General features: G+C 40.0%; 1 protein-coding gene across 3 annotated transcripts in view; it reads left to right on the forward strand.

Annotated features, from left to right (window-relative positions):
* The first annotated feature begins 210 nt into the window (after positions 1–210).
* The window catches only part of LOC127581397 (uncharacterized), a 49914-nt gene continuing 35666 nt past the window's right edge, over positions 211–14458 (forward strand). Inside the window, exons 1-2 of one of the 3 annotated variants that reach the window (XM_052035780.1) lie at positions 211–331; positions 14301–14374. In XM_052035780.1, the coding sequence (XP_051891740.1) occupies positions 14370–14374 (5 nt within the window). In that variant the 5' untranslated portion in view covers positions 211–331; positions 14301–14369. Of the gene's footprint in view, positions 344–14300; positions 14375–14458 lie in introns of all 3 variants that reach the window. The other 2 variants (XM_052035781.1, XM_052035782.1) reach the window with 2 other exon arrangements.

Genomic DNA, 14458 nt, shown 5'->3' on the forward strand with positions numbered 1-14458 from the left:
CTTCGGGTAGGTGGAAGTCTACACTACTTTAGGTAGGGTCCTTCTTATTTTGTGTAACCGAAAGAGGGGAGAAATTTTCCATCACCACAACCGGAGCGAAATGGCTCAATCCCGAAATCGTCCTTCATGTCAGTCACGCGTGCCCGGAGATTGCCGAGGCGGGGAGGGGCGTGCCCGGAGATTGCCGAGGCGGGGAGGGGCGTGCCCGGAGATTGCCGAGGCGGGAGGGTTCGTAGGTTGCTGACGGTGAAGGTTCTCGCGCGGTTGTTTGAATGCCGCAACTGTGCTGGGAGTCGGTTGGAGGGAGGGAGGGAGAGGCCGTCTGAAAGGAGTAAGTACACCTGTGAGTACCTGAGATGAAGGGCGAATGTCAGAAATAAGAGCGTAATTTATCGGAAATGACAAACAGGTGAAATCTGAGAGGAAAACGCGAGAATGATTGGGTCAAGAACGGAGAGTTTGGGGGGAAAATGTGACAGGTCGGCACGGGCCAGGTCCCGGTGACCAGAGGTATCGGCCTGGACACGCGTGTTTATCACGGGGGGGGGGGGCTGCAGCAGATAACGTTAGCTGGTGTGTGAACGCTACAAATTGATCATCCTGCATTTTCTCCAGTTTGCGTCAGTGTCTTCCCTCGCTTGAATGCAGAGATGCCAAATTATACTGGTCATTTTAGGAACATTATGTGGGACGGACGCTTCACGTGTTGTTGGACCTTGATTCCCACGTTTGGAAGAATGGGTTAATTCATCTGGTAAAAACAGTCAAAGTCAAGTTTCAGAATCAGGTTTATTATCACTGACATATGTCGTGAAATTTGTTGTTTTGCTGCAGCAGTACAGTGCAAAGACATAATCACTATAAAATTTATTGTCATATGTATACGTATGCACAGGTGCGATGAAAAACTTACTTGCAGCAGCATCACGGGCACATAGCATATAAGCAGCATTCATAAGAAAAACGTAAATTAAACATGAGCACAATTTTTACATGAAAGAACACAATTAGGACAAAACGAAGTCCATTTTAGTGCAAAGTGATCAAAATGGTCATAGTGTTGCTAAACTCTAGTGATTAGGGTTGTGCCAGTTGGTTCAAGAACCAAAGTGTTGAAGGGAAGTAGCTGTTGGAACAGATGCTTAAGACCAATACAAACATAGCACCTCCTCACTTCAGCCCACTTGATAGGGCACTCTATCCTTTTATTTTGTCCAATACTGTATTTCAGAGCTCTATATGAACTTAAGAAATAGAAGTGTACGTAAACCTGTTCTGTCATGTAATGAAGATCATGGTTATTGTTCCTTGTTAGTTACTTTAATTCTTCTCCCCAATCTTTATTTGACTACTTTACCTTTGGCCATCGACACTTTTCTGGTAAAGCTCAGTGCAAGTTGTAACCTTGTTTGCTGGTCACTTAGCTGTTTGGAACTAACCATACCTTTCCCACTCTGACAATAGATGTGGATGAAAGAGAATGGATGCACAATTTTACTGCTGATGTTTGGTGAAAGCACGATGTCTTTTGTCCTGGTGCCAACTCTCTCCTTCCACAAGACTTCTGGAACCAGCTCTGTTTTCCCAGATATTCATCCCCAGTTCAGTTACTGCTTCAAATGTTTACATTCTCTGGATCTTATCTCTTGTGTGGAATTATGATACAGTCTCTGAAGCAGGCTACTCAATCCTGTTCACCCATTCATTGAGATTGAGTGATCTATTTCCCAACTCCACCAATTTGCCTTGGCTGTACATCCCTTTCATAAGAAAAATGCACATTTACAGCAATGAATATTCCAAACTTCCACCCTACATCATGTCAAAAAGTTCTTTCCAATTCCAGTCCAATATTATAATTCTCAGCCTGTTGGTCTACAGCAGCTACTGGGGGGTACAATCCCATCCCTCCTCTCCGGATTTCCCAGTCCCCCGAAACTTATTCACCCCATCAACTTCCCATTGACTCTTTGTCACCATTAACCTCCACTGTATACCAATTTACAGCGGCCAATTGACCCACCAATCTGCACGTCTTTGGGGTGTGGGGGGAGGCTGGAGCACCCCCGGGGGAGACCCTTCCCCGGCCTCAGGGAGAACGTGCGGACTCCACACAGACGGCGCTCGGGGTCAGGATCGAACCTGGGACTCTGGAGCTGAGAGGTGGCAGCTCTACCCACTGTGCCACTGTGGAAGGTCATGGAAGGTGAATTATTTCACAGATTAGCATGGTGGAGTGGCAGCCTGAACCTGCTGCTCAAACTCTGTAGGTCTTGAACTGAAAACCTCTAGATAAGTTAAGATAAGATATCTTTATTAGTCACATGTACACACGGATCACATTGAGTGGACAGTCAGAGACTTTTTCCCAGGGCGACAATGGCTAACGCGAGGGGACATAATTTTAAGGTGATTGGAGGAAGGTATAAGGGGTATGTCAGGGGTACATTTTTTATACAGAGAGTGGTGGGTGCATGGAATGCACTGCCTGCAGAGGTTGTGGGGCAGATACATCAGGGACATTTAAGACACATGAATAATAGAAAAATAGGGGGCTATGTGGGAGGGAAGGGTTAGATAGATCTTAGAGCAGGATAAAATGTTGGCACAACATTGTGGGCCGAAGGGCCTGTACTGTGCTGTAGTGTTCTATGCTCTAATTTTGATAATATCCTCATGATCTTGACTCTTCTACAAGGTGAAATAGCTTCTCCTTATCTATTCCATGGAATTCCTTAATCATTAAAATATATCATTTAGATTATCTAACAGTCCGTCTGAACTATAGGGAATATGAAAGAATGTGACCTTTCCTAAAACTTCTCCCCATAGAAACTGTGCTTGACTTGCTCAGTGTTTCCAAATTTTGTTTCCCAGTATGTCATTTTTTTTTGTTGTAGGTTTGAATATTGTTTTCATGTATCTTTATAGTCACTGTGATTGGATTGTGGGTGAGCATGCATTTGGCCTAAAGCATTTTTGGTCAAAACTGCATTATGCTGTACTTTAGACTGAAATTAATTATTTCAAGTTATAAAGCAAAATTCGGTGAACAGGGAGATTATCCCCTGCCCGGATCAACTTTCATTGACTTCAGTTAAACTAGACAGAACTGCTTCAGCTCTTTGTTTTCTATTACCTTTGCAAGTTATTTTTCTCTATTGCTGCAGAAAGTGTAAGTTATTGTCATATTAGCATTGTATGAGGAAGTTGACATGATAACATCACTTGGTGAATGTGCAGATTTTGAAACAAACAGGACTAGTTGAATAGACTCCAGAAGTAAAGGCTGACAAACAAGTAAATACTAAATTATTATTTATAACTTCTTCATTTCCTATTGTTCCTTGGATGATTCAGATAAGTGCTTGTAGCAAAGACTTGTATTGCAGCAATAACCTGTTGCCGTAAAAATGAAAATATAATCAACAGGTATTGAAATGAGCACAAGCAGAGTTTATTTATAGACAATATTTAATTATTTATTGAAAAAGACAAGGTCATTGGTATAAGACAGATAGACTCAATCCAACTCAAAGTTCATTGTTGACCAGGCAGCACTTCTGAGATATAGACTACTATCAGTAGGCATCTCAGAGTACTGGAAAGATACTACCAATGCTGTCTCTGGAAAATCCTCAGAATTTACTGGTGGGATAAGCAAACCAGTATATTCTTCCAGGCTAACATCCCTAGCATTGGGAACCTAATTACATTCAGTTGGCTCCAATAGGCAGTCCACGTCACTTGCGTGCCCAACATCAGACTTCTGAAACAGACATCAAGCTCCATCTTGACAGGATGTTACTAGATAGACAGAAGAATCGATTCAAGATTGTTTCAGAACTTTGAACCTCCTCACTGAGTTATGGGAACCCTTGGCCTGTAGCTTTTCAAAATGGAGAAGGAGCATTTGGCATGGTGTTGATAAGCACAAGTCCAGGAGCTTGCAGAAGGTGAAAACTGCTTCTAAACTACCCTTCTGTGACAAACCCTGCAGGTCCCACATTGAGTTGTGAGCTAGCTGATGAGCTTCAATGCCGAGGAATTACCCAAGAAGAAGAAAACTACAACATTTTATTTAATGTAGTAGAATATCCAAACCTGCAGCATTATTTAAACACATTTTTGCCCCACACCAGATCATGAGCTATCAGGGCAGAGGAATGTACCGCAAGCAATGTCTTAAAGAAGGAAAGTGAAGTTGAGAAACAGTGAAATTTAGGGAATCATTATCAGAGAATAGCATGAAGAAAAACACGATGATGCTGGAGGAACTCAGCAGGCCAGGCAACATCCATGGAAAAAAGCAGGCAGTCAACCTTTCAGGTCAGGACCCTTCAAGACTAAAGATAGGAAAAGGGGAAGCCCAATATATAGGAGGGAAAAGCAAAGCAGTGATAGGTGGACAAAAGAGTGGGGTGGGCATAGGGAGGTGATAGGTAGATGCAGGTAAGAGATAGTGATAGGTGGGGGAGGGGAGAGCAGACCCACCAGGGCATGGGTAAAAGGTAAGAAGAGAGAGGAAAAAAAAGGCTAGGAAAGGGAAGAAGAGAAGAAGCATGGTGGGGGGTGTGTGTGGGGAAGGTGGGGGGGGTGGGGATTACCTAAAGTGGAAGAATTCAATATTCATGCCATTAGGCTGCAAGGATCCAAGACAGAAAATGAGGTGCTGTTCCTCCAGTTTGCACTTGGAATTCTCCTGGCAGTAGAGGAGGCCGAGGACTCCGTGATAGTGTGGGAGGGGGAGCTGAAGTGACTGACAATGGGAAGATGCAGGTTATGGACAGAGTGCAGGTGTTCTGTGAAACTGTCATCTAGTCTGAGTTTGGACAGAATAGCGCCTTGGTAGGTGAAGGTTGGGGAGTCACTAGTGGAGCAATTACTATTGGGAATGAGCAAAAGGACAGAAAAGGTGAGCAAGTATCTTGGAGGCCTGAGGAGGTTTGAAAAATGGAGAGGAGTGAGGCCACTGATAGGAAAACAAAGTAGTGTTTAAAATTGAGATGAAACAGACACAGAATTTACTGCAAATGGTTAGGCAGGCAGCAGTTGTGGAAAGAGAAACAGCTTTCAGCTTAAAGACCTTTGGAAATGTGCCAAGGATAAAGAATAATGCCAGAAATAATCAGTAAGAGTCCTATTGTTGCATATTTGGCAGCATAGGCAGACCACCAAATATGATACATTCTGAATGTTGCAAGAACATATACTTAAAAGAGTATCCAAGGTGGATCCTACCTGTGCTTCATTTAAAAAATAAAGCTGCAATATTGTCTTTCGTACCCAGTGAATGTTCCCTAAAAAAAGATAATAATTATGATGATCAAAATGGGGATGAAAGTACAAACTAGTCTGTTCTGTTATGCCATTTTTCTTGACTGGTAATGCTCTATCAAGATCTTTGATTTAATTCTTTGTTTCACAAGTAGTGCATGGTGCAGGTAGGAGAGTATCAATGATGTAAGTTTTTGTGTAATCGAGAAGTTCACATAGAATAACCAAAGGTAATTATGAGATTATCTGTTTTCTACCCATCTGTGCAGTCAGCATTCAAACTTGGACGATCTTCTCCTGCTAACTATTAACAAAACTGGTGGTTTCAGCCTTCCCACATACAGCAAATTATATCCTCTCAAAGTAATTTGTTTTGCCATTGAATAAGTTATGCTCCTTTGCTTTGTTCTTGCCTGAATCAATCTACTAAAGATATTTGATTTTTATCCCAAGCTCAGTGGGTTTTTGCAAAATTTCTCTATCACAGGGAACACCTTCATAATACTGCACACCTTCGTTCTATCAGATCCGTTCATCGAAATCTCCAGTTTTCCAGATGACTGCCAGTTTTTATCATCTGGACTTCCAATATCCAACTCATCTTTGTATCAGTTTCTTTAAAAATCTGCTTGTATTCAAAACACTATTCATCCATTGTCACTGAGTTTTTTTTTGCTTCCCTCTTCCCCAACACCTCAAACTTATTTCTACAACCTTTTCAAGGACCACATATAATCATTTTCCAACCCCAGCCCTAACCCTTCCTTTTATCCAAACCCCCATTCCCAATTTGTTGTGCTCTGGTGAGTTGTGCAATTTCTCTCCCTTTGCCCTAGCATTAGGAGCTATTGCTTCAGCTACTTTTCCTATTCCTGAGCTCTTTTATTCCTTTCCTGAATTCTTCTGCCTCTCCTCCTCTTCCTCTCATTAAGGCCTATCTTTTTACCGGATTATTGACCACCTTCCTAATACTCTTCCCTTGGCTTTGCAATAATTGTTTCCCTACACATTTCAGAAGCAGCTCAGAACATATGTACTCAAGCTGTTTCATTTTTTTTCTTTTCCTCCGGTGGTCTTTAAATTTTTATTCACTTTTGTCTCCTGTAATAAAATAGGTACAGCAATGAAGATCAGAAAGACAGGTTTTCTATTATTTGGAAAACTAGATCCAAAAGTTAATCTATTGTATAATGATATCCTTACCGTATGACATGTCAGTAACTAATTAATGAGAACATCCCTGTGTAATATAGTTAACTGCAAGTAAAATAATCTATATACTTAACAGCAATCATGATAGGATAATAAGATAAAATGAAACTGGAACATCTATTCCCAGTTTTTTTTTCTTGATAATAGTTGCTGAAGATAGTCATTAAGCATATTAAATACTGTGTTTATAGGAAACTTCTGCATTTTTGTTTAATATGTTTATATATCTGAAATCAAATGTCATATTTTAATTCAGAAAATGCACTTGACCGAGTATTTAAAATATCAGATTAAATTCAAAATTCAAATCTAACAATGAATAAAATAAATTTTAGACATGATGTAAACTTCTAAAAATCTCGATTTGTCTTGTCTTTGAAATACAGGAAGTTTTCTTAAGATTAGCACATTTCCCTAATTTATAACTAGGAAGCTAAAGTTAATTTATTCTAGGTAATAAACTAATGGAGAATTTTATTTAGAGTTTAGGAGTGATTATTATCAGGGATACTGTAAATAGAAAATTAACAAACTATTGTCATAAACAGGGCATGTCTAAAGATGAAAAGTGGTAATTGGACTAGCTTGTGCTTTGTATTTAAGTTGTACATTTGATGATATCAGGGATTTTGCATATTCGAAGTAGAGATGACCTGTGTTACTTCATAGGCTTAACATTTCTATGGAGCTAACATCACGTGGAACAATTGACTCAAAAATTGGAAGCATAGTTAAGTGTGTTGGATTCGACTGTTTTTAATTAGCTTTTTAACATGTATAGTGTTTAATACACCTCCAGTGGCTGCACAAGGAATGGCCGCTTACTAGCTTATTGGTTCGTCCATCAGGTGAATATGTGGATTTTTTCAATGGTTGGTTTGGCCACAAGTATCTAATAGGTTTCCTGATTGGACTATTGTTAGCTAAGGAGCATTTCTTATCTCAGGTATAAAAGGTGTCACTTTTTGTTGATCTCTCTCTTGCTCATCTCCCCTGGCCTGAGCTCATCTTTTGTTCCCTTTGTCTCGGCTCATCAAAGCTAGTGCCATGTGCTCTGTGACTGTTTCTTTGTTTTAAACTTTTCCAATAAAGCTCTTAAGCACCAAGTTGTTTTCAACTCATTCCTGGACTCCTGAAAGAACCTATGGATTCGAAAATAACCGGATCCGACAAGTGTGACAAGGAAAACAAGTGACAGCAATGACATAATGTCATTAGGAGCTAATTGGTCCCTAAATTTAAACATTTTCATTCAAATGATCTCAAATCAATATGCATCTTGAAGTTAGCAGGTTCCAGTCAGATGCCAGAAAGTAGACATGAGAAAATGCATGAATAAAACTATTCTGTTATCAAATATTAATATCACAAGATCACAAGACAAGGGAGCAGAAGTAGGCCATTCAGCCCATCAAGTCTGCTCCAAGGAAAAGGGAAAAAAGAAAAAGAAATGAGTAATTGGGGGGTGGGGGTGGGCAGCAGGTGAAAAAAAAACACACTATTCTAACTCCAATTTCCGGCCTTATCCCCATATCCCTTGATACCCCGACTATTTAGATATAAGCCTATCTCTTCCTTAAACACCTCCAATGATCTGGCATCCACTGCTGTACCTGGCAAGGAATTCCACAAATTCACCACCCTCTGGCTAAAGAAATTTCTCCTCATCTCTGTTTTAAACCTGTACCCTCTAATTCTAAGATTGTGCCCTCTGGTCCTGGACTCACCCACCAAGGGAAACAGCCTAGCCACATCTACTCTGTCCAGTCCTTTCAACGTTTTAAATGCCTCTATGAGGTCCCCTCTCATTCTTCTGTACTCCAGTGAGTACAGTCCAAGAGCCAACAAATGCTCATCATACGTAAGCGCTTTCATTCCAGGAACCATCCTCGTAAATCTCCTCTGAACCCTCTCCAACATCAGCACATCTTTCCTAAGATATGGGGCCCAAAACTGTGCACAGTATTCTATATGAGGCCTCACTAGTGCCCTGTAGAGCCTCATCAACATAGATATAACAAATATTCACATTTGGATATAATATCGAAGTAGGAATCAGAATTAGTAATTAGGCAGCTAATGAAACTGGCCAATTGCATCAGAATGCACTAACATTGGCTTGCATGTGAATAGTTTGATACTCATCCTTTAATCAAACCATATATTTAATCTGGTCTTGAATGCTGGTCATGATCCAGTGGTCATGCAGAGTCAGTGGCTCTGGCAGTATAATGAATAGCCTCAACTCTAAGGGGGAAAAAAAGTCCCTCACCTTTTGTTTGTAGATCTTGAAATATGAATTGATAGTATAGTTTATTTCCTGGAGTTAAATGCTTCTCTGATACTTTTGGTTCTGCTGAATGACAGAATTGCAGGGCTGGTGTCATAAGTCCCACCAGGGGACCCTCGGTGTGGAGGCACAAAAGGAATCAAGTTCGCAGACTATATCCTCAACAAGTCTACAGGGACTCATGTTCCCTTGCACAACCACTTTGAGGAATTATGTTTCTGGATGCTAAGATTTATGAAATCAATCATTAATGAGATGTAAAACTTCTGCTGACAGGCCTTCAGCCTTGTAAATAGAAGCTATTGAAATGTTGCCTTTCAGTTCCTATAGAAGCCTTCTGAAGATACATAGAAGGTCTTATCTTAACCAACATTGCTTATGACTGCTACATTATTGTTCCACCTATGTGAGGATAATCCTAAATCTGAATGCATGCTGAATTTCTTAATGTCACAATTGATTAATGCTTCAAGGGATCTGTCAGTGTTCCAAGTAAATATACGATGCATATCAGACATGGCTCACCTCTGTTTATGGGCACGCTTCCACAAATTGTTATTAAGATAACCTTAAGAATGCAATAAAACGCAATTAATGAGCCTTGCTGACCGCACCAGCTAAATCTTTCATCAAACATTATGGCCAGGCATGTAACTGCCAATGAGATGTTTTCCTTGAGATCTTTGCGAGAATGAGTGCCTGTAATGATGAGCACATGAGCATAAGCTTCTTGCGTTTAGCATGTTTAGCATGGCAGCAACTCTAATCCTGCCACAATCATAGTAAAATATTTCCATAAAGGGAAGGAAAGCCATTACCTTTTCCTCATATTCCTCATTTCTACACTGGTATTGGTAGGTCTTTGTGTTCCTGCTTATCTCCCCGCCTCAGCTGTCTCCAACCTTCACACTCGCCTCCCCCCACCTTGCTCCATCTGCATCTCAATTATTTTTTCTCTCTTTTTGTCTGCCTTCATCTATTATTCATCTGCCACTGTCTCTCAACTCCGCCCCACTCCCCTCCCCTACGTGGTGCAACCTGCCTGTCATCTTACACCCCTCCTCAGTCCACCAATCACCTTGGACTCCTATCTCACCACTTCCCTTTTCCTCTTTATACTGGACATCTTGCCTTTCCACTCTCAGTCCTGATGCAGCGTTTCGATCCGTAATGTCGACAATTCCTTTCCTCCCACCGATGCTGCTTGACCTGCTGAGTTCTTCCAGCAGATTGTCTGTTGCTCCAGATTCCAGCATCACTGGATATTGCTCAATGTTGCACATCTGACAGAGACCCCAACTATCACTTTCTGCTAGCACTATCATCTAGTTGACCTTGACCAAGGAAGTTCTTAATTCATTATTTTAATTCTACACAATTCATAGTTATATATGAACAATTAATAATCTGTATAATTATATTATTGTAAATAATAAGTGATATATGGTGGTACTTCTCCATCTTGTTTTGTGTTGCTTTAAGTAAGTTTATAAGTAGGAATTTTGTATAGAACTGTCCCTGTTTTGACATCATCAATGAGGAATTCCATCTCTTTTCATGATATCACAATAGGGACTGTATCCCACATTCTATTGTTCTTTTTAATGATTTACGGAGGAAGTGTTTTTCTCTAACATCTGCATCCAAATTGCCACCAACTATTAGTTATAAACCATAAAAAAGAACAAATACCTCAAAAAAAATTCAAAGGTAGGTCAATTAATTTTTAAAAGTTCAAAGTAATTGTGTTAAGTAAATATTCCATCTGATGTTAAATTTTGTATTCATAATATTGTTGATCTCTCGAGCATTATGAATTTTTTAAAAAGTAGCGTAGGGGTACATTCGTCAGAACAGCTCCGTAGGTTTATGTCATATTTTATATGTAAAATTGATGTAGATTTTATTTGAATGACTGGAAATGTATTTGGTGGTGTGCAAAGATTGGAATGGGGTACTTTATGTTGGTTGAATGTATTATTTTAGAACTGAAGCTGGAGCAATCTGCACAACCTCTTCAAGAGTTCCAGAGACATACAATAAGTTAAAATCCCAGTGCAGCAGCTGAGAAAATTAATTGCTGCTTAATTCCAGATTTACTTTCATTAAATTTATTTGTAATGTTGGCCAAGAAATTTGCTTGACTCACTAATACCTTTTTGGGGAAGGAAATTTTCCATCTTACTCCTTCCCACTCCAGCCAAATTATGACTCTGGATCAAAGTAATGTAGTTTACTGTTTATTCCTCTATGAAATGGTGTAGAGTTGCTCTTTCGTTGTGCAATAACAAAAATACTAGGTGATTTGTCTAGTTTTAATCTCACCACTGAATTCATCATAGACACAATGGGCCCAGTTGCACCTCCAAAGTTCTCTGCACCATATCTGGTGTCTTGAACTGGACTTGGATGAACGGTATCTGGACCCCTTGAAGTCTAATGGCATCAGATCAAATGCTGCCTTCTCACTGATGAATCAGTATTTCTTCATGTTGAAGAACACTTGGAACAACCACCAATCATAGCAAGGCCACAGAGCGTAAACTGGTTGGGGGGGTTTCATATTCATCACCATGATTATCTCAAGAGCAAGACCTGTACGGAAGGTCACAGCTGCCTGACTGGCCTTCTGAGATATGACTGGAGAACTAACATGAGCGGAAACCTATTCAACTTCTTATCAATCTACCTGTCAACAGTGCATCCATCCTTGACAGTATTGGAAAGAGTATCAGTTGAACAGTGTTTGTAGAGACAAAGTGCCATCTTCATATTGAGGAATAGCTTCATGCATCATGTGGCACCCCACCCATTATACCAGACAATGTTAAATGAAATTGATTCAGGACAGATGTATTAGTTCAAAAATTGCCATCTGTACAGTACTGCTGGGCCTTCAACAGGAAGAGACTTATATTCTAGCATAACCTATAGCTGTATGCTAGGACAATAACTATGATTCATTAAGGTGCAGAGGAATATGTCAGGAGCAATATCGGACATATCTACAAATGAGCTGTCAAACTGACAAAGCTACAACACAGGACTGTAAATTGACACACTCAACAGCAGATCAGATTAAACCTCTTCAGTCCAGCCACATCCAGTTAGGAACAGTTAGTGTGCTCTGAATATCAATGTGACTACAAAAAGATCAGGCTTAACCTTGCTAAACTCTCAGTCAGAGGTGCAAGTGATCCATTTTGCACCTTCCTCAGTAATCCACCAATCTGATTTACTCCACTTGGTATCAAAAAATAACAGAGCATATTGAATATAGCAAAAGCCCTGACAAAATCTTGGCTGTAATGCTGAAAACTTGTTTATCGGGCCTCTAGATGAACAACAGTCCCAACACTTGTATTGTGAAGTGGAAAATTATATTCAGTTCGACCAAATACTTCCCCAATAGTGTACTCCTATCACCCAAGCAATGGAAGGGGCTGTTGACAATTCTGTAAAGTGCTACTTACTAATAACCTGTTCACTGATATTTAATGTGGGTTTCACTCTTCTCCAGAACTCATTACAACCTTGGTCCAAACAAAAAGAAAATGGATTTCAGAGGTGAGGTGAGAGTTAATGTGCTTAACATGAAGGCAGCATTTGCCCAAGTGTCAATGAACCCGAGTAAAATTGTAATAATTGAGAATTTGGTTGAACATTCTCCACTGGCTTGAGTTATAACTGTCAAAAATAATCAAATTATAGCTTCAGATATCTCTGCAGTTCCTTTATGTTATATACCCGATCTAGGCATTCTTTGGTTTTTCATTCATAGCTGACTTCTGTCATGTGGGTATATTTGCGGATGGAATAGTGCTCTGTTCCATATGTGACTTATCAAATATTGAAGTGACATATGTTAAAGATCTGGCTATGAATATAGGCAATATGATTAGTAAGTCTGCTGGTGATACAAAAATTGGTGGTGTTGTTGACAGTGAGGAGCAGAGTTGTCAGATACAGAACAATGTTATTCAGTTGATGATGTGTGTAGAGAAATGACAGATGGGACTTCATCCTGAAAATCCTAGGAAGTGCTGAGGGACATTGTGTCCATATCCAAAGATCCCTGAAGGCAGCGGCATGGGTTAATAAGGTGATTAAGAAGATGTATTTGACTTCGTTAGCTGGAGCATGGAATAGAAGATCAGGGAGGTTATGGTACTAGTATATAAATGATTACTTAGGCCACAGTGCAGTTTTAGTCACCACATTATAGAAAGATTATTGTAATTAAGGGAGTGCAGATTCACCTGGATGTTGCCTGGGATGGAACATTTCAGCTGTGAGGACAGACTGGAGTTCGTTTTCTTTGGAGAGGAGAAGCTGAGGGTTGACCTAACTAAAATGTTCAAAATGATGAGGGCATAAGTAGGGCAGGTTGTGAGAACATTATCCTCTTAACAGAGATGGCTGTGAGACCAGAGGGCTCAAGGTAAAAAATGGGAGATTTCGAGGGAATCTGAAGAGGAACCTTTTTCACCCAGAGAGTAGTTGAAATTGAAATGCACCTATAAAGAAGGTAGTGAAGGCAGGTACTCTCTCAACATTTGAAAAGTATTTAGATTAGAGCTTGAAATGTCACAGCATAGAAGGTGTTGAGCTAAATGCCAGGAAATGGGATATGAATAGGTACTTGATGACAGCACAGAGCTGCAGGGTATATTTCGAAGCTGTATAACACAATGATTCTACATTGTGCCCACAAGTAGCAGATGTGAAAAGCATTTAGGTTTGGGCTGATAAGTGGCATGAATCATTTATGCCATAAAATTGCCAACAATAACAATCCATACAAGAGTGAGTTTAAGCACCTCTTGACATTTGATGTTAATCTGTATTAAATTCCCCCATCATCAAACTACTTGGGGTTCCTATTATCAGCAATTTAAATGGACCTTCCACATAAATACTGAATATGAAAGTTGGCCAAAAGTATTCTGCTACAAATTGCCACTACCTCACTCCTTAGAGCCTTCCCATTATCTACAGAACCCAAGTCAAGTGTATAATGGTATTTTCTCCATTTGCACAAGTATAGCTCCAACAATACTCATACATAGAAGCCATCCAGGTCAAGGTAGTCAAGCTGGCACTCCATCCATCAGATGAGGTGCAGATAATTTATAAGATGCACTGTGGCAATTTGCTAATAGTTCTTTCATAGCACCTTCAAAGCCTAGAATCTCAATCACTTGGCAGACAAGGGCAGGAAGAGCATAGAAGTGCTACCATGTTACACTCCATCCAAAACTGGAAATTCATTGTCACTGGGTCAAATTCCTGGAGCGCACTACCTAGTAGCAGTACCTTCATACACACTGTACCAGGTAAAGGATGTGGCTAACCACTGCTTTCTCAAGTGCAAATAGGAGTGAGTAATAATTGCTGATCTATGAAGTGCTATGAACATCCTATATACAAATGTAAAAGAAGATGCACCTTGCTGTCAACTACTGTTTTTGCCTTTTTTTTTGTTGTTGGAACACTTACACTCTGGGTTTCCTTCTCCCAGGCATGGTGTCTTTCATCCCGCTGACTTGAAGACAACTTGAAACAGAACAGCATCAACCTGTTCAGATGTATGTGGTCAGTAAATTTTGGTTATCTTTTATTCTGTTCCTCTTAATCTTCAGAACTTCATGATTTTATGACAGTTTTGTTAACTGACCC

The sequence above is a fragment of the Pristis pectinata genome, chromosome 21, assembly GCF_009764475.1.
Source record: "Pristis pectinata isolate sPriPec2 chromosome 21, sPriPec2.1.pri, whole genome shotgun sequence".
Taxonomy (NCBI): domain Eukaryota; kingdom Metazoa; phylum Chordata; class Chondrichthyes; order Rhinopristiformes; family Pristidae; genus Pristis; species Pristis pectinata.